The 24759-nt window shown below is 35.9% G+C and overlaps 4 protein-coding genes across 4 annotated transcripts; 1 reads left to right on the top strand and 3 right to left on the bottom strand.

Moving 5' to 3' along the window:
- LOC306900951 (uncharacterized protein) lies at window positions 1–2860 on the bottom strand. Its single transcript, XM_079468346.1, has 7 exons — window positions 2752–2860; window positions 2367–2446; window positions 2209–2292; window positions 1824–1958; window positions 1320–1387; window positions 1059–1203; window positions 1–578 (listed from the first exon to the last, which is right to left on the bottom strand). The coding sequence occupies exons 2-6, from the start codon at window positions 2380–2382 to the stop codon at window positions 1198–1200; spliced, it is 309 nt and encodes a 102-aa protein (XP_079324472.1). The 5' UTR covers window positions 2383–2446; window positions 2752–2860; the 3' UTR covers window positions 1–578; window positions 1059–1197.
- Window positions 2861–3774: 914 nt separating this feature from the next.
- On the bottom strand, window positions 3775–8774 carry LOC306900456 (4-trimethylaminobutyraldehyde dehydrogenase A). The gene is made up of 12 exons (XM_079467468.1): window positions 8613–8774; window positions 7912–8068; window positions 7554–7699; window positions 7217–7346; window positions 6605–6739; window positions 6247–6443; window positions 5899–6039; window positions 5345–5533; window positions 5153–5240; window positions 4774–4915; window positions 4547–4659; window positions 3775–4416 (listed from the first exon to the last, which is right to left on the bottom strand). Exons 2-12 carry the CDS (start codon window positions 8060–8062, stop codon window positions 4322–4324), a joined length of 1527 nt encoding a protein of 508 aa, XP_079323594.1. The 5' UTR covers window positions 8063–8068; window positions 8613–8774; the 3' UTR covers window positions 3775–4321.
- A 1083-nt stretch (window positions 8775–9857) lies between these two features.
- uck2a (uridine-cytidine kinase 2a) lies at window positions 9858–24236 on the top strand. The gene is made up of 9 exons (XM_079467164.1): window positions 9858–10119; window positions 10858–10962; window positions 14240–14430; window positions 18513–18672; window positions 18944–19040; window positions 19169–19311; window positions 19652–19749; window positions 20385–20433; window positions 20863–24236. Exons 3-9 carry the CDS (start codon window positions 14326–14328, stop codon window positions 20997–20999), a joined length of 789 nt encoding a protein of 262 aa, XP_079323290.1. The 5' UTR covers window positions 9858–10119; window positions 10858–10962; window positions 14240–14325; the 3' UTR covers window positions 21000–24236.
- tmco1 (transmembrane and coiled-coil domains 1) lies at window positions 10371–12552 on the bottom strand. The gene is made up of 7 exons (XM_079467165.1): window positions 12371–12552; window positions 12144–12221; window positions 12015–12074; window positions 11884–11930; window positions 11694–11761; window positions 11433–11577; window positions 10371–10952 (listed from the first exon to the last, which is right to left on the bottom strand). The coding sequence occupies exons 1-7, from the start codon at window positions 12438–12440 to the stop codon at window positions 10854–10856; spliced, it is 567 nt and encodes a 188-aa protein (XP_079323291.1). The 5' UTR covers window positions 12441–12552; the 3' UTR covers window positions 10371–10853.
- Window positions 24237–24759: the final 523 nt, after the last annotated feature.

Below are 24759 nucleotides of genomic sequence, written 5' to 3'. Positions count from 1 at the left end.
ATGACTAATGAAAATTTATTTCCCATAAATAAAACATTTACAGAGAAACATGATAACAATCTGGAGTCAAATCGATTTTTCACATGTCAAAAAGAAATTAAACATCAGTCTAATATTATTTAATATAGCTTAAAGATTATTATAAAATAATACTTGTATTAAGAAAGAATCTTTGTACCCTTTGAGCAATGAAGTATCTGCAAATATAGATACACATGCAAATATAAACTGACAAAAATGCTGATGACTGAATTTACATCCTTTGCTCAAGGAACTTCACTGTTAAAAACTTGACTACATATAACTTATAATTCATGATAACTGAAAACCAAAACATAGAAACAAAACAATCAATCAAAAAATGAAGTTACAGTCAGCCCGTGTGCACAACCTGACTAACACTCTCACCTTTTTGCATTTCGTTTACACAACATACAAGCATAGAGTCTCTATGTATGAATGTCACTGTCTCCAAATGTTCAGGAAAACTTGGCAGCTTGTGGAGGAGGTCCTAAAAATCCTCCAGCCTGTTTAGTGGCAGCACGTGAAGGAGCAAGACCTAGCATCTTCTGGATATTCTGAGGAGGTGTAAGTATTTAGAGATAAAAGTTAAAACATGCATTATAGTAAGCTGAATAAACAGCAACAAAGGTTTAAGCTACTTTCAAAATAAAGGTATCCTATTCACGTGAATTTTATATACGGACTCACAGAAATAAATTAAATAGAGAAATATAAACTACAGTATTAACGTTAATAGAATTTGTGTTGAAGTACATCAAAAAACACTCAATTTAAATGCCTCCCAGTGTCTTCAAGTAGCTGTTCCTTATTTTGTCCAAATATTTGCTCTTCTCTTTCAAATACTTGTATGTCCTCTTATTCATTATCTGTATTATTCTGATTAAGTGTTAATATTGAAAACTCCAAGTATCCCGATATCAAGATTATTACTTGGTCATAATGACAATATATCTGTGGACCAATCAACAGCAAGTTTTTTAACTCAAACTAAGGAAAAAAGATCACTTTACATCAAAATAACAGATAGACCTTACCTGTCTAATTGACATGGTACACAGGATGTAGAGGAAGATGAAGGAACAGTCGGTGTAATCTTCACCAAGGAGGTTACGGTGTGAGAGCCCTTGGATATAAGACAAAGGGACGAATGGAAGTTTGGCCACAACACGACCATCAAAGCTGGAATGACAAATAAGAAAAATTTGTACAACTGTCCATGTCACAAAAAAAGTACTAAAAGTTATTGCTAAACATTTATAATAAAGCTCCCATGTAAAATGTATGCGCCTACATACATGGAGTTGAACATGCCCATCAAAGCGGTGAAGCAAAAGCCAATGGCAAACATTGACTTCATCCGTACCTGGAATTAAATAAAAACATATTTTCTTTTTACAATGTAAATTGTTAGATGACTCATAACATTTAGTTTGAAATTGATAAAAAACAATCTTGGTAATGTCATCAAATTGAACATTACAATACCATAGACAGATCTCTGTTATTTATTTTAAAATTGTACTAAAACCAGGGTTTTAAAATACAGGGTTTTAAAAACCCTGTATGTCAAACATGGAAAAGAGGTATTTTATAAAACTAATATTTATAGACTCTACATTCCAACTGGATGAAGCATGTTTCAGGTTTAAACACACACGTGCAACATTCTATATTCATGCAGCAAGATGCAAAACTGTATTACAATATTTTTTTTCTCATACTTTACATAATTATATTATTTTATATATGATATATTAGTATACTGTTGTATTTCAATAATTTGATGTACTCATAAATACCTTTTGGTCTTTGCCCATTTTCATTGTCTTGCCCCTTGTCAACTTTTGTAGGAATTCTAGGGTCGGTTTGAGGGCCGTCCCCGTGCTGTTTGTTGCCTGAATCAGTGTCTCCAGGGTTGTGAATAGTTTCTGTGACTGATTATAAACATAATTAAAAATGCTAAACATTATATTATCATTATACAACTTTTTTTACATTTTATTCTGTAAGAATGATAAGAATACACATCTGAATTCAAATATACCACACTTACAACCCTCTCTTTTCTAGAACCACTTGGGCCAACTACAGCATACAACTTGCATTAACACGATACGAAACTAAAAACTAAAATGTATCATATGCATAATAAAATCAATCTAATATTACAATTGATTAAATTACCTTTCTCTACATGGGAGGAGACTTGATCATGACTGTCAATTTCACCATCACTTCCCTTGTTTGGTTCTAACTTTATTACTGTGTCTGTAAAAGAAAAAGAAAACTGAAGTAGCAGTTACTTTAAACTACATAGGCCTAATGCGCGTATGATTACTTACCACCGCTTTCTGCCATTTTTCTTGGATAAACGCTTCCTTTATAAAGGCAGTGTGTTAATGCAAAGCGTTTGAGCTGAGCGCTGCGCGTTTAAATACCATGTAGACACGAAAGACAAAATCAGGTGTAACCTGAAACACAACAATCCCATCTCATACCAGCAAAGAATAACGCAGTCACTCAAGACACTTCATATCAACATGGACACCAAAACGTCTAAATATTAATAATAAATGCTTTACAAGTTGTATAAAAGTCAAAATAAGGCCCAGATAGTAACGTTAACTGCTCGTTATTGCGGTGACTAACATAACTTACCTTATCGGATAACGTTACATAACGTCTAGGAAAATTCCCCTGCTAGGGCGGAAAACCAACCTAACTTACCGAATATCCAGCTGTGGTACGGTCACAGACAATATTGGGGATTTTGCCCTGACAGCGCTTGTCAAGTCCCAAGTGCAAACCCGATAGCGCCACTGTTGTGCACACGGAACTGGTTGTTCTAAACGACTAGGAACGTTTGATTTACCGAATTGTTTCCTGCGGAGTTTTTCTACAGACGGACATGTTCACGGCAATAAACACATATAATATATTTATTAAAGATGAATAATAATAAACGATATATTAAGATGCCATTTCCGTATCCGCCTTAGCTCTCTAACTCTCTTGTAGGCTTCGGCTACTTTTTACATTTAGTCATTTTTACAGAACTACGAAAAATTACGTTAAGTGTTGTGATTAAGGTTAATCCTTATGTTATGTCTGTTTTTGTATTATTCATATTATTTTATATTTGTATTACATTTGAAATCAATTAACGAGTGAACGCATGTATTGTTTTCCTAAAATAATGTGTATTGTTTATAACTGACACTCAACTTTTCAAACCAAAGATATCTAAATCTTGACAAAGTAGTCTTTGAGAATATATGTATCTGAATGAATTTGTATCTGTACACTATTGAAAGTAATTAAATAACCAAATCTACAGGCCGCCAGAAAGAAGACAGTGGCATCTCACGTCGTTTCATTTAAACCAACACCAGATGGCACTAAAAACCCACAAATGGGATTTCAAGTCCTTTATATTTAAACTCTAAATACAGCATTAACTGATACAATTATATTAAAGAAAACGAATTGTATTTAATGGGAAAAAACTAAATTGTTTAAATTTTAAGTTATAAACCAGAAACTTATGTTGCCAAAATACATTTCATTAGGATATATAGTTCTATACCCCTACTCTAACTCTAACCCCAACCTTTAGAAAAAAATAAATCGCATGGAATTAAATATATAGCAAATATTAAAATCACAAAGAAATTCTAAAAATATTTTTTGTAAACTAAATTGTAAAACTCCCAATATCATGCACAGGTTACTTAAAAATAAACAAAAACAGACTTTGTTTCATGGAAACCCAGGTGATTTATTTGAAATGCTATAAACTTGTAAATCATCAGCCATTTCTGTCATAACGGAGTCTGAAGATGAAGAGGGTAGGAGAAAAGGGAGTTAAACAAATCTAGAATCAACAATAAGTGTTACTAAATCCTACTAAGTTGTGTCTGACTGAGTATAATTATCAGTAGAAACAGGCTAGAAGGCACTTGCTTTGCATCTGTATCTGGAAACTCTTAAACTTCACACAGTACTGTAAAATACATTTGGTTAATGGTTAATCCTGTTCTAGTGTTTCCATGGGATGTGACTGAAGCAAATAAAACAAAAATATTTCCTTGGAAAAAGATTGAGTTTAGAAGAACATTCAACTATTGCTACTAAAGTACCGCTCTTACCTAATAGCAACTTTGCATATATGTGTATCCTTGTTTGAAGCCTAAGGAAAGGCATATATGAACCATTCACTAATGTGCACACAGAAAAAGCTTTTGATCTGAACACTGTACAAATCACATAAGAAATGCTGATTGGTAACCCCACAAGCTTAAAAGAATTCTGCCACGTCTCCCATTTCCACCACAACAGTCTTGAGCTGAGAGTAGTATTCAATGGTCACTTGTCCATTCTCTCTCCCAAAACCTAAAAAAGCAGAGAGATCTTTCAGATTTGAGTACAGATATTTTTCTGAACTGGGATACCCAAACAGGTTACAGCATATCTGCAGATGATATATTAATGATTGTCTCGTTAAAAGTAGCATATTGAGTACCTGACATCTTGTAGCCTCCAAAAGGAACTTCCACAGGGCTAACATTGTAGTTATTGATGAAGCACGTTCCTGCCTGGAGGTTCTCAGCCACTCTGTGGGCTCGAGCTATATCTCTAAATACAAATATATTAGAGTGTTAAATAAATACTAGAAATGTATGTGTATCTGTATGTATGAGTATACATAAATAGCCTGAACAATAATGTCACAAATGATGGAGGAGTTACCTGGTGAAGACTCCAGACGCCAGGCCAAAGGTTGTGTTGTTAGCTCTTTCAAGAGCCTCCTCCTCTGTGTCAAAAGGCAAAACGGACATCACAGGGCCAAAGATCTCCTCCTTCACACAAGTCATGTCATCCCTGCAGTTATCTATTTGTAATTACAGAAAAAAATCGATTTAACTAACTTTGAGACCACCTATGTGGACTGGCGGAACATCAGCTGTGACGTAAGCTAAAAGTTGTTGAAAAAAAAACAGTTTTTAAAACAATATATCAACAGGGGAAAAATAACTGCACACTTCAGGTCAGTTCATAGGGATTTTGAAACAAACTAAAAACATTATGTTTAGACAAGACAAATAATAAAAATAAAAGGTTTTCTCACCCAACACACATGGAGACACAAAGTATCCTTCTTTCAGTTTGGGATCGCTGGGAACAAATCGCTCACCTCCACACAACACCTTTGCACCCTAAAAGATGAATAATTAACAAAGAGTTTAAAAAAGCAAACCAAGAAAAGACATAAGACTTATTGAAAAAGTGACATTTCACCTAAACAGGTGTTCTGCCATACCTGTTCTTTAGCTTGCTTGATAAAACCCAACACTTTTTCCATGTGAGGTTTGCTAATAAGGGCACCCATGCGTGTATCTCGTAGTAAGGGATTGCCAACAGCAATGGCCTTGGTCCTTTTCACCACTCCTTCTAGAAACTGGGGCATGATCTCCCTTTGCACAAACACTCGGGTTCCATTGCAGCACACCTAGGTTCATTTTAAATCAATTGAATTCATGTTATCTGTGAAAGGAGCAGTATGAGTTTTGGGACTTAAGACTAAGGTAGCGAGTCTGACTCTATAGTATATTTATCAATGATTGTTAGAAGAAAAAGACATTGACAAATTAACTACTGAAACTGTAGCAGAGGGCCCAGTGGGCTAAGGAGCTGAGGATTATGGGTATGAATCCCCTCTGGGTAGTTTAATTTATGGTTTAAAGATAAAGCAGGTTACATATAACCTTCAATTCATGTTTGACAGCAAAAAGCATGTACAGTGGTGCAGATAATAGCTAAATAGTTCAAAATTAGCAGTTTGCTTTAAAGATGGTCACATTCATTTTTACACACCTCTCCCTGGGTGAGGAAGTTGGCCATGAGGGCTCCTTTGATCGCATTCTCAAGTTCACAGTCTTTAAAGATGATAAGAGGTGACTTCCCTCCAAGCTCTAGTGTCACTTGCTTCGCACCTTTGGCTGCCATTTCCATAACCTTTAAAGAGTTTTAAAATGCCACAAACAAACATGCATATTAAAAGTATTTTGTAAAATCCATCCTTACATTCTCCAAACAAAGCACTTCTGCAGGCAAATGAGCATGTATAGCCTTTGTCCAAATAAAGACAAGGAAATTCACTTTAAAGTGATTGTGCAATTATGACCTATTTGACGTTGATTTGCTTTCCATGCTATGCCATACCTTCTTTCCCGTGGGTACGCTGCCAGTGAAAGACACTTTAGCCACCATGGGATGGTGACACAACAGAGATCCGGTCTCAGCTCCTCCTTGCACCAAATTAAAGAGTCCATCAGGGACACCGGCCTCTTTGTAGATCTCTGCCAAAATGACTGCTGTCACTGGAGTCATGGGAGATGGTTTGAACACCATCGCATTGCCTAAATTGGCGGAAAGTTTTGGAGAAAAGACAAATGGTAACAAACTTAACATACACAACGTACTTCGTGAATACTCCAAAGAAAAAAAACTTTAAAGTATCCCAGAAATGTGTTGACTACTTTCAAAGAGATAGATAAAAATCCTGGATTTCTGCTCATACCACAGGCCATTGCTGGGGCTGACTTCCAAGCCGCTATCTGGAAGGGATAATTCCAGGCTCCTATGCCGACACAAACACCCAGCGGCTCCCTTCGGGTATACGCAAAAGATCCTCCTGGAAGTTGTATGTGCTGGCCTTCAGAAAAAGATGATAAGATATGGCAGAGAAAATATTTTGCGAATGGAAAAGGTTATCAATCGGAATGCAAAAATCATAAATAACACATTCCTCCACTGGTAGCCCATATGCTCTACAACGGTGACTGAGCTAGGGCCTTGCTACGTCTTGAGCTACTTTTAAACGGTTGCCGTAGGTTGTTTTTTATTCTGCGGTTCAAAGGGGAATCATTTTTTTCATCAGCGCCAGTAAGGGTAAGATTAAGTTACAAACTGTGTTTATCATTTTTAGTAATAATTGCGTGTAATGCATAGCGATGACTGTTAAATATGCATTTTAGGTATAGGAGTGGCATATTCAGAATTTTGTTATTTAAACTAGGGTTTTGTTACGCAAACCTGGCAACCCTGGCTAGGCGTTTGATTCCAAGGGAACCCATAAACTGATGAAATGTTTGTCCTAAATACACTGCATTTATGGGTATGTCAAATCTACCTGACAATGTTGGGGCAATGCCAGCATAGTACTCAATACATTGCCAGGCGATGTCAATATCCACCTCAGCCTCAGTGATGGATTTGCCATTGTTGATCACTTCCACTTTTGCAATTTCATCTCTGCGCTCCTGCACAAAAGAACAAATGATCAATGGTTAGTCTGTTTAGTAATTGGTACAACTATAATGCAAATCTTCACATAAGTATAGACGTTTGTGCAAAGTCTACATAATGATTTAATCACTGTATAGATTAATCTAGTTTATAACTTTATTGAGCCTCAGTATCTGCAAGACTCTTCTTGGCTATGTAATCTTAAACACAGCATAATTTACCCTGATAATTCTGGCAGCCTCAAGCATGATCCGGGACCTCTCCATACCGGACAGCTTGCGCCATTGCAAGTATGCAGAATGAGCGCTTTTTATGGCCTGGTCTACCTCCTCCTCCACACAGGGAATCATATCACACAGCACACGGCCTGGGAACAGAGAGACAGTGAATTGGATGTCCAGATTTAAAGCGAAGATAACATATTGCTTTGAGGATGGTGAAGCTAGCAAATCAATCACTTTGGATAGTTAAAGGTCAATGAAGAGTCACAGGGAGCACTCATGAGGAGTTGCATGACATGCAAGTACACGCCCTATGCAATGAACATGCATGTATAGACACAGTGTAAATAACACATACCAGTAAAAGGTTCGTACACTGGCTCTGCGTTCTTCGCATGTTTCGGCTTCACTCTCTGTCCTCCCCAGAAATTAAGAGGCTCCTTCACTACCAAAGTACCCGTGGATACGTTCTGAAACTCGGGCAGGGACAGAAGCGGTTGTTGAGCCATTGTTATCTGCAAGAGAGTGTTTAATAACGTTAGCAGGTCATAAATCGACGATGTGCAGTGCAGATTGCGCAAAGTTCAAGTTTTATGCACGTCAAGACGACTTAAGATCAAGAAGGAATATTACAGTAAAGTTTAAAGTCAATCCTGGACGATAGTTTTATGTTTTTTTACGCTTTCACATTTTGATTGTGCGAGCCCTTTAAATTTGATTGGCTGCAATGTTTCGTCGATACCAGCGATATCGTTCGTTCTGATGTGCACTTTATTTTGCTATCTGATCAATTGAAAACGACTTTGCAGTTAAATGATCGTCCTTAGTGTGACTATAGACTATAGTTATAAGGTTTTAATCAGTTCAGTTTAGCTAACTTGCTATTGCTACACTAACCTTACACGTTATCGGTACAGCATCGAATTATGCAACTTGAACTGATTTTCTGAATGCTTGACTCTGAAATTTGCACAAGCTTTGTTGCTGTGAATCTACATTGAAGCAATTGAACTTTTGCAAAACATGACATAAGCAATGCATGCAGTGAATGCTCCTTACCTTATCAATGAAAGCTGCGATCTCTATAAAGTACAGAATGCTTCTGTCGCGAAAATTGCACGATTGTCAATGAATTTAAAGCAGATTGTTGCTTAAACTGACCCCTAGGCTCACTTGCACAATGTGGGTGGGACAGACGGAATGTTATCTTAAAGTGATAGTTCATCCAAAAATGAAAATGACGTCTTCATTTGCACACTCTCATCATTTCAACCTGTATAAATTACTTTGTTCTGATTAACACGGAGAAAGATCTTTATAAGCAATTTTGTTGCTTATTGTTGACTGCCATAGTAGGAAAAATTTAATGGTGGTCAAAGGTGCCCCAGAACAGTTTGTTCCGAAATTCTTCAAACTATCTAACAAACATACAATATTCTTTTCCCTACTATGGAAGTGGATGATGTCACAGAACTGAAAATGGCTAACATACACAGATCTTTCATTGTGGATAACAAAACAAGTACATTTTTATATGAAACAATCTGAGGGTGAGTAAATGATGATATTTCTCTCTCTTTAATTTAATTAAATTAAAAGTTCTAGATGTAGGCAATAATTGCGCAAGAAGTGTTTTCTTTAATGATGGTTATTATTGATCTTTGCACTGCTGTGGTTGAACATAATCTGAAAAGGTATACCCAAACTGTGTGGCAGATGAATGGAGACAATGAAAAGAGCAAATAAAGTCAATCTACTCTGGCACTCTTCAGATAATAAACCCATCAGGGATTTAGAAAATATTATAAACTATAAACGTGTAGACTTGTTCTTTTTAACTCCATCCGGTTGTTTAAAACTGAATATCCATTCTGCAGCCATAAGTAAAAATACACGCATCCCCTGGCTGCATAAGGGGCGGAGCCAGACGTTGTAGACATTGGGGGCTTAGCCCAAATCTATGGGCATGGTCCCCCAAGGAGAATATTTCCCCCCATTTATGGTAGCTATATTACTATTTTTAAATGTTAAATGTATTATCATTATGAAACCATAAGATAAAAGTTACGCGCCCGCCTGCCAATTGGCTGATGTTCGGTCTTCAGTCTGATTGGCTGACATTCTGCTTGGTCTCTGTAATTGGATTATAACTGTCTCTCATTGATTGGTCAACTTTTTTACACTGACGATCTGTAGCCATTGGTAGCGCTTCTGCAGCTGTATTAAGTTACTATAGGGCACATAGATCGCCAAAAAGTGATTACTTATGTTTATTTATATCCCAACAGGGGGCCGGCCACCATTGAGGAACGACTAGAGCAGACTATTCAGAGTGTTAACATTAGCTCTTCCTCGGTTAACGTTACCGGAGTGGAGGACCGAGTTCAAAGCTGAATGCTGCCACCCAGCGTACTAAATTAACTCAGATAGATTCGGGGCTTTTGAAAAAAACAATCGTGGCTTGAGAATGGTGGCACTCATTGACATTAATGGGTATCGTTGTTCGGTTACCCACATATTTAAAACATCTTTTTTTGTGCTCTGAAGCAGAAAGAAAGTCACACAGGTAAGAAATGACGAGGGTTGGTAGATGATAAAATTCATTTTTGGATGAACTATTCCTATTTTTCCATAAAATAGAAGGAAACTTTAACCGGTAAATGATAGCATGCAGGGCAAAAATGGCAGAGCCATTGGGAGGCTAAAACTTGACACTTTACTCCAAATTGTAAAATGATGAATAGGACCTACACCTCTTCTTGCATACTTGCACTCAGATGTAATTGAGACATTTAAAACAAAGACTAGAGAAGAATGAAAATGATTAATGAAAATTTATTTCCCATAAATAAAACATTTACAGAGAAACATGATAACAATCTGGAGTCAAATCGATTTTTCACATGTCAAAAAGAAATTAAACATCAGTCTAATATTATTTAATATAGCTTAAAGATTATTATAAAATAATACTTGTATTAAGAAAGAATCTTTGTACCCTTTGAGCAATGAAGTATCTGCAAATATAGATACACATGCAAATATAAACTGACAAAAATGCTGATGACTGAATTTACATCCTTTGCTCAAGGAACTTTACTGTTAAAAACTTGACTACATATAACTTATAAATTCATGATAACTGAAAACCAAAACATAGAAACAAAACAATCAATCAAAAAATGAAGTTACAGTCAGCCCGTGTGCACAACCTGACTAACACTCTCACCTTTTTGCATTTCGTTTACACAACATACAAGCATAGAGTCTCTATGTATGAATGTCACTGTCTCCAAATGTTCAGGAAAACTTGGCAGCTTGTGGAGGAGGTCCTAAAAATCCTCCAGCCTGTTTAGTGGCAGCACGTGAAGGAGCAAGACCTAGCATCTTCTGGATATTCTGAGGAGGTGTAAGTATTTAGAGATAAAAGTTAAAACATGCATTATAGTAAGCTGAATAAACAGCAACAAAGGTTTAAGCTACTTTCAAAATAAAGGTATCCTATTCACGTGAATTTGATATACGGACTCACAGAAATAAATTAAATAGAGAAATATAAACTACAGTATTAACGTTTATAGAATTTGTGTTGAAGTTCATCAAAAAACACTCAATTTAAATGCCTCCCAGTGTCTTCAAGTAGCTGTTCCTTATTTTGTCCAAATATTTTCTCTTCTCTTTCAAATACTTGTATGTCCTCTTATTCATTATCTGTATTATTCTGATTAAGTGTTAATATTGAAAACTCCAAGTATCCCGATATCAAGATTATTACTTGGTCATAATGACAATATATCTGTGGACCAATCAACAGCAAGTTTTTTAACTCAAACTAAGGAAAAAAGATCACTTTACATCAAAATAACAGATAGACCTTACCTGTCTAATTGACATGGTACACAGGATGTAGAGGAAGATGAAGGAACAGTCGGTGTAATCTTCACCAAGGAGGTTACGGTGTGAGAGCCCTTGGATATAAGACAAAGGGACGAATGGAAGTTTGGCCACAACACGACCATCAAAGCTGGAATGACAAATAAGAAAAATTTGTACAACTGTCCATGTCACAAAAAAAATACTAAAAGTTATTGCTAAACATTTATAATAAAGCTCCCTTGTAAAATGTATGCGCCTACATACATGGAGTTGAACATGCCCATCAAAGCGGTGAAGCAAAAGCCAATGGCAAACATTGACTTCATCCGTACCTGGAATTAAATAAAAACATATTTTCTTTTTACAATGTAAATTGTAAGATGACTCATAACATTTAGTTTGAAATTGATGAAAAACAATCTTGGTAATGTCATCAAATTGAACATTACAATACCATAGACAGATCTCTGTTATTGTTCTTGAGTTTCTCCTCTTGTCTTTCTGTTGAATACAACATAGTTATGCCATTAAATTACCACATTATTAAAATACACGTAATAATAGTGAATACTTTTATAGTCTTACCAATCTTTTTCTTTTGCTGACGCCCAGCTGATTCTGTAATTGTCTCCTTCTTTTTCTCCACTAAAACAAGTTGCAGATCTTCAAAATATGATCACTTTAATTCAACAAAGGTCAAATACTCATACTTACGTTTTTTACTTTGCTTTTCAACCTCTGCCTTTAATCTCTTGTACTTGTCTGTGCGGTACACCAGAACCCACGTAATTCCTGTAAATAAACAAAAGCAATGCGTTATCTATCACTTAAAAAAAAGAGCTAATGAATCTGTCCTCTATTTGCTGTGCTAAGTTTATTTTCCTAGCAGTCAGGCGCTCCTTCATGTCATGTAAAGCCGATGAACGACGGCGTTTACTTACCTTCCGCTAGTAATGCTGTACAAATAGATATAAACACAATCAATATCGTGTCTGCAAACATTGTGCTCATTTTTAAAGAAATTGCTATATTAAGAATATATGCTAAAGCTTTGGTTCACACACAACCCCCTTCTAAGCAGCAGCGTCAGCGTTAATATGGTGACGTCATCAATGTGCGGCGTGCGCCTGGGTCTCTCGTTGGAGTTAAATTGGGAACTCGCGACTCCACTTCTTCCACTAGTGGCAGTACCCCGGTAATACCAGTAAAATAGGCCTCTAAATGAACGTGTAAATATGGACATTTAATGATCATTTGTAAAAGATGTTTGTCATATGTAGCTATAACTGAATATTTTCACTGAGTAATCAATGAATTATCAATCATTTTAATGTAATAATGAGTATATCCAAATCTAACATTTTCTTTAAAAAATGTAGAGATTGTGCGTTTTTTTACATGCTAACAGCTCATCTATAACATCATGGTATTTTGAAATAATGTTAATTATTTAATTTGGGTTATAAAAATATTTTGCTGCATTTCACTTTTTCTTTGAATGAATGATTTAAAACTTGAAGCAAAGCTTGTTGAGCGTTGTAAAGTGATCTCAAATGAATACTAAAAGGATGAAATGCTGATGCTGATGAAATCACTGTTTTGCCCATAAACAGCCATTCAGTAACAACATAGACTTACCAAATGTCCGAGAATGCAAAGCACTGCAGGACACGATGTAAAAATTTTGTCATTTCATTTTTATTTTTATTACGGAGAAAATTCTAAGATTCTTGGATCATTTCAGGAGATTAAATTCAACAATAATTTTAAATCTGTGCTGTGTAGTAACAACTGGAAAACCCTATTGAAATCAGATGTACAAATCATATATGGGTTTGACTTCTCTGGCTGCCCGTTAAGTATTGTATTGACTTTTAAGTTCTTTTAATCACTTAGCCTTAAACGGTTTAGCCCCTACCTACATAATAGAGCTTCTATCACACTAGAACCATCTATCACTATCACACATATTTAGCTTGTTCTATTCTATTCTGTTCTACTGTGCTGTGTTTGACCTTTTTTGTGTTTTTCAGTTTTCCTTATTTTCTCCTGTAAAGCTGCTTTGGAACAAGGCACATTGTGAAAAGCACTATATATATAAAATTGAATTATGGTTTTTACTTAACAAAGATATTAAAATAAACATGCCTGGCATCCACAGCCTTAATGTGACTTAATGCGAGTTATATTGTAATATATTATTAACTTGTTATGGAACTTTAGTTGAATACCTTATTTCACGTTTCAACTAAATATTCTTCAACAATTGGAGAATTCCTTACAGTACCACCAAGTACCACTAGATGTCACGGCCACCATTGAAGACCCCTGATGTACTTAATTCACAAAGAACTGCAGGCAATATGTGAAAAAGACACTTTCAAGAGAACTATACCTACTTGTTAATAACGTTGTTTTACAGTCAAAACTTTAAGAGTCTTGTAATGTATACTAGCCATTACTCTACTCTTCACACGTGTTCTAGAACCTACATACTCCTAGTAAGCAAGGTTTGGGTTAACCAACACATAGTTCAGGGTTTAGCTGACGGTTAATGAACCCTGTTTTCTGGAATACCCCCAGGCTGCAAACCTCATTCTGGCAATGGCACTGCATTCAAACCATTCTTTACTTGTTAATTACCACAAGGGTATTTCTCAAGTTGTTTCACTTTGTAGGCAAAACATAACCGTAATATTTACACGTAATAACTAGAACTTCATTTAAATGTTTCTTTTTATAGTAGTCGAGACTCAAGTTAAAATTTACGCTTTTTTTGTCTTCATGGAAACAAACCCAACGTTCCAAAGGAAAATATACAATTGAAAGGAGAGGAGGAGCGCCGCCCGCCTGTCATGGTAAAAACAGCCGCAGCTTCAGTGGGCGCACTGACAGCATGACAGGAGACAGCGAGAGCAAGTTGGACAATCAAGCCGAAAATGAGCATGTTGTCAGGCAACCTTTTCTCATCGGGGTGGCCGGCGGCACTGCCAGCGGCAAGGTTGGCATTCTGGTTTCCCTAACATGCATTTTAAGAGATATTACCGATTGTATAGTTTTGTGTTTGTGAGATGCGCCCACACTTGACCGCGTGGCTCATTGTCACACGGTATCATCAATGTGCTGCTTACATTTTTTCATTTAACATCTGTCTTACAACAAATATAGACGAAAATATTTTTAATTTGTGATGCGTTTTAATTACTTTAGTACATTTCAATGTTTATGTGTGTAGATCAAAAGAAACAAGGGTTATTTAAAAACTGTTATATGTAACGTAACAGAGAAAAGTGAGCACTTTGCTATAGTGATATTTTCACATCGCGTAATTGTTAATAAAGCAGACCTTTTCGGTGCTTAGAACATCCCACCCATGCACAATCGCCATACGTTATGACGATGGTGGACATACCAACTTATGAATGATCAATTTATTAATATAATTTCCATATGGAATGCTCAATATAGCCTGATCAATAAAAAATGACAGTATTGCTATGATTTAGGCAATGTTTACCGTCGAGAGGAAACATGTGTCGACTGTCTTTGTTGTTAGAAGCGACTCACGCCGGCTATCTAACCGGTAACGTTATCTCCGACATTCCTTCAGATTCATTCAAATCCCATGAGCTGTTGAACGTTTTAGGTGTATATTCAAGCTAAATACACTATATGAATGGTACGTAGTACTTTGCGGCTGTATTTGAATGCACAGTTTGTCCGAGTCTGCGTTCATGTTGTCGGATGTTGTCTATTACCATAACTGTTATCCTAGCAGAAACAGAAACAAAGAACATCGCCTCTTTGTTTCACTGGATGACGGTGTGTGGTGAAATCACATCGTGTACCTTCCTTTGTTTGTGTTTGACGTTAAACCAAACTAAATAATTCTGGATGGTCAATATGAGTAATCGCGGAGCCTTTGGGTGGCTAGCTTTATTGAGGTCAGCGGCACGTTGAAATTGTGTCACATATGACCTCATTACGTCCGTTGTTGGCGTGCGTGCGTCAAAACAGATCCTTTCTTGACGTATGGTTGGCTTTGGATTTGTTTTTGCTATAAATATTTTGTAGGGTAATAAATATTTTCTGTAATTGTCTTTATTATATTGTATAGGAAGGAATAATCGTTTAAATAGGCTCCGAAGCATTTTTGAATGGGTTTTTATAAAATTATTTAATAATGATTTTAATAAATGCTTCTATCGTCTTTGTTCATTTATTTGCTTACTTTAAACATACACGTGTAAAGTTTTCTGCCGTTTATGTTTTGACTAATAATCTCTACCCAGCTGTCAGGTGCACAAACTTCTCTTCCTGAGCACTCTGCATGGGAGAATGTGTTGTCTCATTTCTCACTTAATCTTTGGCTAGTCTCCCTAAATCAGTATGTTATCATTCTTGTCGGCATTTCTCCCATGAATGTTTTGTCCACCGCTTTGAATGTTCTGTCTTTAGTGTGTTGTTTTAAGGACGCAGATTTTATTTACATTTTGCACTCATACTGAAAATGCTCAACCAAAACAGACAATGTGTTAATGAAAGTGATAATCACAAAATTTGCAAAGCCAAGGTTGTGGTTTCGACCACTCGGGGAAAAATGGTACATTCAAGGTATACATTTTGTCAGTGTGTATCACTTTAGAGAAAAACAAAACGCACGTGACGCTTTTAAATATTAATTTAGGAATGAACTAGGAGCAAGTTTATTCAGCACTGCAATAGCAAGTTTTTCTATTTGGTAAATTTGCACATTTTATATTTTGCAAGACTAAGTTAGGGCCTGCTGTTATGGATGTTAACGATGACAGGCTTGGGAAGATGCTCTGTGAGAACTGTGGTCTCTTCCTCTTATCTAATGTAGGGTTTATTTCAATTCCCTAAACGTCACTTTAATGATTTCAAGGAAAATATTGGGCTTTATCTGCGTACAGGAAATTAAGACACTCTGCTCGAAAAATAACTGCTCGATTATGACAAATTTTTTTTTTTTGGCCAATATTAAGATCCCGATAATATAACACGATTACTCATTAACTCTTAAAACAACATAGAAAGTAGAAAGAACTTGGCTTTTTAACTCGTAAAGAAAAGCGTGCGCTGTGGATTTATACTACAAGAAAAGAGAGGATCCTTGCATAATGGAATGTGGCACAAAAATCGTTTACCTCGATTATTTTGTTTTTGTAGTTGATGAAGGCCAAAACTGACGATTACGATTAATTTTTGATTAATTGCACAGCCCTAATCCAAATATGTAAGAAATATCTAAGTAGGTGCACCCTCACGCAGGGCTCTGGTCCCAGCATCACGTAGTGCCATCGAGTGACTCTCTGTTCTAAATTATGTTGTTTTGTGCGTCACATTATTATGGTTTGCGTGCTGGATTTTAAGGGCCGTGTACGCCGTTGTAGTGTAGTTTATTTATCTAAATAAATTGCCCTTCAACTACGTGCATGGTCCGTTCGGTGTACACAATAAGTGGTTTTCTTTAGCTCACCGTAACCGATACAAATTTCTCACGATACAAGACGCCACAAAACAGAAATGCCAGCAATGATCTTATGGTATTCTACTCTAATACTGTTTCTTAACCGTTTCTTGTGCAGCATGAAACAATTAAGGGTTCTGTGAATTCTGGGTGGACCTGTCTTCAGTCTGGGTGGACTAGTCCCGACCTCATTCAATGTGCAGCCTCACCCCAGTTATGACGTTAAATCAACTGAAGGATGCCGTGGCGACTGTTTTATCAAGTTACTAAGATATTAGATTCTTTTAGACATTTCTTTTTCATCTTCGTAAGGAAGCTCATGACTGCCACTTCTTAACATATGCTTGCGTGTAGCTTCTTACACAGGGTGTGGGACAGCTTGAAGCGTTTGTGGATTTCGTTTAAAAGGGTTTGACAGCATTGACACTGTTGGAGGAAGGCTTTGTCAGACATTGAAGCACCAGTCTGACTTAGATACTGCAGATGAAGTTCTACAGAATTCCATTGCACATGCCTTCACTGGTGTGGTGTTGAGTCTTTGTTGATTTTAACTTGTGGTTTTCTTTGTTGTATGGTGAGGTTATCATTTTTGTGAGGACAGTGTTTATTTGAACGCTTAATCAATAAACATGAATGCTCACATGATTGTTGAGTTCTACCAAAAATAAAAACTAATGTTAATCCACATCAATTGTGTGGTTTTAGATTACTTAACATATAAATGATATGATCTGAGTTTTGCTGGACTCGTCCTGTTAAAACCATTTTTGGAATATAGATCGGTCTATCAGAGATTACTAAACTGCAGAAGGGTGCAGAGTTCTCATGCTTCAGCGACAAAGCAAGCATGCACCTGCCTATGTTTAATATAACTGCTTCAGGTTTGTGGTTTTTAAGTGCAGGTGGTGTGTGTGTAGGCTTTAGCATTCCTTCCTGGTATTCTTTTTTGGCATGTTTCTTGTGTATACAAAGACTTGTTATGCAATCATTTAACAGGAGCCAGTTTTGTTATGTAAAGTTCTGTTTATGCCTTGATATAGGGGAGTGTGATTTGTTTTTAAAGGGACAGTTCACCCAAAATTTGAAATTCTGTTCTTCCAAATCTGTATAAATTTCTTTTTTGATTTTTAGCAGAATGCTTGTAACCAAACAGTTCTTGGCCACCAATGATAACCAAAGTAGGAAAAATGACAATGGTAGTCAAACTGTGCCCCAGAACTGCTTTTCTACATTCTTCAAAACATCTTATTTTGTGTTCAGCAGAACAAAGAAATGGATAAAACAATATTTCTATTGCAGTAAATGGTTGCCAAGAACTGTTTGGTTGCATTCTTCCAAATATATATTTCTGTGTTCATCAGAACAAAGACATTTATACAGATTTGGAACAACCTTGAGGGAGCGTAAATTAAGACTTTTGGGTGAACCATTCCTTTAATGCGTGTCAGTTTTATATACTATTACAGTTATTATTATTAATACATTTATTGAATACACTGAATTTTACCCCAAACACAGATAGAATAAAGTATTGGAACTTGGTTTTGGTGCATGAACAGAACCTTTTTATGATTTTGTGATTTATATTTCAGTCATCTGTTTGTGGAAAGATAATGGAGCTTCTCGGACAGAATAAGATCGACCATCATCAGAGGCAGGTGGTCATCCTTAGCCAGGACAGTTTCTACAGGGTACTCACCCCTGATCAGAAGTCCAAGGCTCTAAAAGGACAATTCAACTTTGATCACCCAGGTAAAGAAGCTGTAGACCTCATGTTTACTCTTATTCAGATATCTCTGTACTTTTATTTACAAGCCCAATGTGTTATTGGGAGGTAATATGACTATGCACTTAGTGTACTTTGGCAGCTGTCTTCCTGAATCTGCAACCCTAACACCCATATTCTGCACTAGCAGAGGTGGCTTAGCTAATGTTTTGGAATTCCACCACCTGTGAATGAGGCAAACAGAACAATTTCTGTGCGGCAATAGCCTCTCTCATCCTCTGTTTCTCTGTCCCACAGATGCCTTTGATAATGAGTTGATAGTCAAAACCCTGTGCGATATCATGGAGGGAAGAACCGTCCAAATTCCAGTCTATGACTTTGTTACCCATTCAAGGTCAGCTCAGGCAATACTTTAATAGTTAACATATCATTGCATTGTGTCAGTTTGGACCGTTTGAGTGTTATTTAGTAGTCTGTTTGTTCAGGTATTTCCTGATAAACTTGTTTGTTTTCCTTACACAGAAAGGAGGAGACTGTCAAGGTGTATCCAGCAGATGTGGTTTTATTTGAAGGAATCCTCATGTTTTACTCGCAAGAAATCCGAGATCTGTTTCAGATGAAGCTGTTTGTGGACACAGATGCAGATACGCGACTGTCACGCAGAGGTGCGTGTGGGTTTTATCGTAATCAAACAATCGCAACAAATATCACGGCATCTGAACTACACTCTTAAAAAAAGGTGCTTCAAAGGGTTCTTCGATCCCATATAAGAACCTTTAACATCTTTCTGTTTCACAAAAGGTTCTTCACTAATGGTTCTTTAAAAAACCTTTGACTGAATGGTTATTTGTGGTTCTTCTGTGGCATCGCTGTGAAGAACCTTTTAAGCATCTTTATTTTTAAGAGTGTAAGTTACAAAGTGGCGTTACAAGTTTTTCAAAGTAGTTTGATACATATCCTCCTTCAATTCTCTTTTTTCGGCCCATGTTTCCCCTCCATCCACAGTCCTGAGAGACATCAGTGAAAGAGGCCGAGACCTAGAACAAGTGCTAAGCCAATACATAACATTTGTCAAGCCTGCCTTTGAGGAGTTCTGTCTGCCAGTGAGTTCTTTTCCCCTTTCTACCAATCTTTATGCTGACTATTAGTGCTCAGAAAGTGTCTTCGGCTTTAAAGTGGAAATTAAAAGGTTCTGAAAAAAGGTTTAAAGGTCCAGTGTATGAAATGTAGCGACATCTTGTGGCGAGTGCAACTAACAGATCATGCCAACCCACCCCATCCTTTTCCAAGCACTCCGGAGGATAACACAGTTTTCACGTTTTTCGCTTCTGTGGCAAAGGAGATAACATATTTATGAAACACTCTGTAGAACAGTTTGTCCATTTAGGGCTACTGTAGAAACAAAATGGTGAATTCCATGTCAGGGGACCCGCCGTGTATGTGGATAGAAATATCTCATTCTAACGTAATAAAAAACATAATGCTTCATTATGTAAGGTCTTCATACACCTCTGAAGACATATTTATATATATTATATTATATTTCTGGCAATAGATCCTCCAAAAAATTCCACACAGCGCCTTTAAAATAATAAGATCCCTAATGGTTTTCAATGGAACAAGAAATGTTAAGCATGTTATCAACAGGTTTTGTGTGGCAAAATATTTGGTCTGTGGAACGTTGCTTTCTCTCAGGGCTTCTTTTAATTTGTCCCCCTCTTATTTATGTTACTCTCAGACGAAAAAGTATGCTGATGTGATCATTCCAAGGGGAGCTGATAACATGGGTGAGATTTGAGTTTGTGTTTATTGTCCAAATGTGTTATTAGACTTCCTTGGAAGACATGAGGGACAAGTCATTTGATAAGAAATTGTTTTTGAAAGGGATTATCGTATACGTTGTTTTGAAAGTGGGCATGTTTTGAGGGTGCCAAACAAGGTCACACCTTGAGTTTTGAGAGTCTTCCAACATGTTTTCCTCACTCTTGGTGGATTTTTTTTAACAGTAAATTTAACGACAAATCTAGGATTGTAAAACTGGTGCTAATATTTTTGGTGATATTTTTTTTTTAATGCAATGTGTTGCGTGATATATATATACATATATATATATATATATATATGTATATGTATATGTATATATGAATGAATTTATTTAATTTGATATAGTTTCTTTACGAAAGATGTTTACATCTGATTTTTTTCCCTTTTTCTAGTTGCCATAAATTTAATAGTGCAACACATTCAGGATATTCTGAATGGTGGCTTAACCAAACGCTTGAACGGCTTCCTCAACGGTCACAACACGCCTCGTAAACGGCATCCCTCAGAGTCCAGCAGCAGGCCGCACTGACCAGCCGTCTCACAGAAAGTTGGGGAATGCAAGAGGAAAATAATGTTTGAAAGAGGGATGCAAAAGGAGTGGCTGGATGAAATGAACGATTGCTTTAGCGTTCTGTTAAAAGGCAACACTGTATTGAAGACATAAAGAGAAAGAGAATTTCAAAGTCTGCCTTTTTATTTCCTATTGCTTCCAACTTTTTTGGACTGGCTCCGCTTGATGTTTTAGGAGTTTAGAGTTTGTGGATACTTAAAGGTCGACATTGATTTTTCTTCAATATTTATTTCAGTATTTTTTTGTAACTATTTGCAAGTATGTTTGTTGGTTAAATGGGGAGGGTTAACATATTTTACTATTACATGACTCCATGCTAAAAAGAATTGAGATTTACTTTATTTTACATTATTTTTTTATGTTGTAATATTATTTTCACCTGTTACTGCTCTTGCATTTGTAAACAAAGTTTTATGATCAAACGTTTATTTTTTCATCACTGAAAAATGTATCAAAGGCCAAAGACGATTGGAGTTTTGAAACCCTTTCTGTTTTACTTTCTGCTTGGCGGTGATGTTGTTTTAGTGGTATGTCACTTTTTAAGACGTCCCTCTAAAATCAGTGTTTATGGCAGAAATATAACTGTTATATGAACTTCCTCCATTTCACTTGAATAATTCAGGAAGTGTTGCTGATTCACAACAGGCTTCTCAGGGTGTAGTTATTATAATGGAAAACAATTTGTACTGTATTCTAAAAGGGAACGAGATGTGATTTCAAATGATCCAGACAAAACATATCAAGTTGAGATTAAAAAAGCGCTATATTTATTAAATATCCACCTCAATGAGCTAATTTAATAAGTTGGGTATAAGTTTCTTGCTCACTTCTTAATTCCAGAAGTGCTGTCAGGTGGCAAGGTTGAGATGCAGATTCAATTCTAGCCCCCTGAAATAATTACATGTGCCAGTCAATGATTTTGAGCTAGTTATTAAGAGATTTCTGTTCATGTACTATGCACTGTACCCTTAACTCTAATAATGCATTTGACACTCAGTTTATGACACTCTTTCATCATAGTGGAATTTGGAGAAGTAAGTTTGACGTTTACTTGAAATTGATACTTTTCTTAGTCTCTTGTCCATTGTCTCTACTTGCAATTTTCTATTGTCTCATTCGTGTTTCTTTCATGGAATAATGATTTTAAATGACTGACCATATGTAAAATATACACCATGATGCCAACTTGGTCAGTATTTGATTAAACTAATTTAGTATTTTTTAACCATTCACAAGTTGTTTGATGTACATTACACACGCAAAGCGCATTTTGCCCTGTAGCTAAACAATTCTGGGATTACAGAGGTCCAGAAAAGTATTTTCATTAAACTCCACTCAATCATTCAGGGACTTGGGCGGTAAAATGCCCTACTGTTGACCCAGGGCTTTCACTTAAACAATCTGACCTTGACTCTGAAATGATCCTGTATCGCTTGATCTTGAACTGTTTAACTTCATGTAATGTTCATTCATAAATGGGTTAATCATTCATGTAAGGACTGCCCCTTATTCAATTCCCTTATTTTGCACTTCACTATAGTGTACTTCTTTCCTACCTTGTTTATATGTTTTCTACTGCGTTGCTGCTATGAGACAGGGTGACTCATTTGCCTTCCAGTGTAAAAACGATTACGAATATGTGTGCATTTTTATTTTTGACAGAGTAAACTCATTAAGATTATTCCTTTTAATCATAATTATCTTTTATCTGGGCAACATGCAAAAAAAATCAGATTTTGTGACTTGAGTGCTTGTATTGACCCCTGGGCTATTTGTTTGCTTCAGTCATGTACATTTGTGCTTCACTGACATTTGAAATTACCAAATGTTTTGACATTTAAAACCAATGCAACACATTTAGTGTCATCAAATCACTTTTTATGTTGAAATTAGATACGTTTTCCTTTATTTTAAATGTTCAATCCCTTTCAAAATGTCACAGGGCTTGGCTAAAGTTTTGTAAACATTACATTTCTAAACAATACTTTGGTGGGTTATCGAAACGCCCAACACATACAACTGAAATATTCAGACATCTCATCCACCATCAGAGAGTTTGGGCATATCAGCACAGATTTAAACACCAGCTTTTGAACTTTTCACATAACTCGGCCCTCAATACAATCATGGTTTCATTACTGTTATCATCTCTGTCTTAACTTGCGCACACTGTGTTAATACTTGACGCAAATGATGCAAATATAGTAATTTTTTACTGAATTGTTTGGGATTTAAGCTGTAGTCATTTAATGTGGAATCAATTTGTTGGGTCCCACAATACTGTCTGTAATTATGGTACATACTGCTTTAATCAAAACATGTGATAACGTCTATGTTGATTTATTTGTGTTGGTTTTGCAGAGAAACTTGTCTGGAACAGTTGGTTGTCCTTGTTGCTTTGGGGTGGGTTTTGATGGACCAGTATATGTTTAAAAGTTTTTATTTTATTAATGATGCCTTTTGAGTTGTGATGCTTGCAAAGGTGGTGCAAAATGGAAAGAAAGAAAAAGACAAACTTGCCACTGAATTGTTTTCATTGATAAAATTGCTGCATGCTCAAAACACGTTGGATCAAACAGTGGCAGCAAGGCTTTTAAACAGTTTCTGTGACATTGTGTCAATGGGTATTAACAACACTATACTTTGAAAATAGAAGCTGAGAGAAAAAGATGGTCTCTTTTGTTCCCTTTTAAGTGTCCATGTGGTTTAATAAATCCATAATATCTGAATCATCATGTAAATGTGTAAACAGTCGCAGAAAGTTGTATAACAAAGTGATTGACAGCAAAGCTGAATAAAGTTTTTGTACCGAGTTTGTTAAATGTCCATTTGAGAAATGTGGTAGTATTGGTTGTATCAGGGTAAAATATGACAAATAATTAAGAAAATTATTGCAAGGTGAACAGCATTAATGGTCCAAAGTAGAACTAAATTACAGAATATCACAGAATTGGTGTCATTTACCCACCATTAACGTACCCCGAAATTTTACAGTTAAAGTGGTAGTTCACCCAAAAATTAAAGTTCTGTCATCATTTACTCACCCTCTTGTCTTTCTAAAGGTGTATGACTTTCTTTCGCTGAACTGAAAAGAAGTTATTTTGAATAATGTTGTTAATTGGCCAGTGCTGTTAGGCTACAAACTCTCTTTGTGCATACAAAACTAGTTTGACAAAATTAAATTAAAGGATAATTAAAATAAACAAATAAACATAGTATTTTTTATTGAATTAATACAAAACACACATTACAACAAAGGCAAAAAGACAAAATAGGCTTAACACAATATAATAATGAAAAAAATAAAATAAAAAACACATTTAAAATTATATATAATCAAGTAACTAAAGTTATAATAAATTAAATAAATAGTATCAAAACGGGACAAAAAATAAAATAAAATAATAAAATTGTTTCACAATAAATCATAAGCGGCATATCTAACTGTTTCCTTGCCTATGACCCCTCATTTTAAGAAATGTTTTGACTCGTTTCTAAACATAATGAATGAAGGAGGGGATTTATGAAATCTACATTAATGAATTAAGTACTTGGTCAATATTAGAATATTGTTAGTTAATATTGTCAGAATATTGTTATTAATTGTTATTCATTTTAGTCGAAATTATTATCTGTTTATAGCCACCTGTACATTAATGTTCATAGTGTTAATGTTCATAGTATATAGCCATCTGTATATATTGTTCATAGTAGATAC

Source organism: Barbatula barbatula, assembly GCF_947034865.1.
Source record: "Barbatula barbatula genome assembly, chromosome: 11".
Taxonomy (NCBI): domain Eukaryota; kingdom Metazoa; phylum Chordata; class Actinopteri; order Cypriniformes; family Nemacheilidae; genus Barbatula; species Barbatula barbatula.
This window is presented reverse-complemented; position numbering and strand designations above follow the sequence as displayed.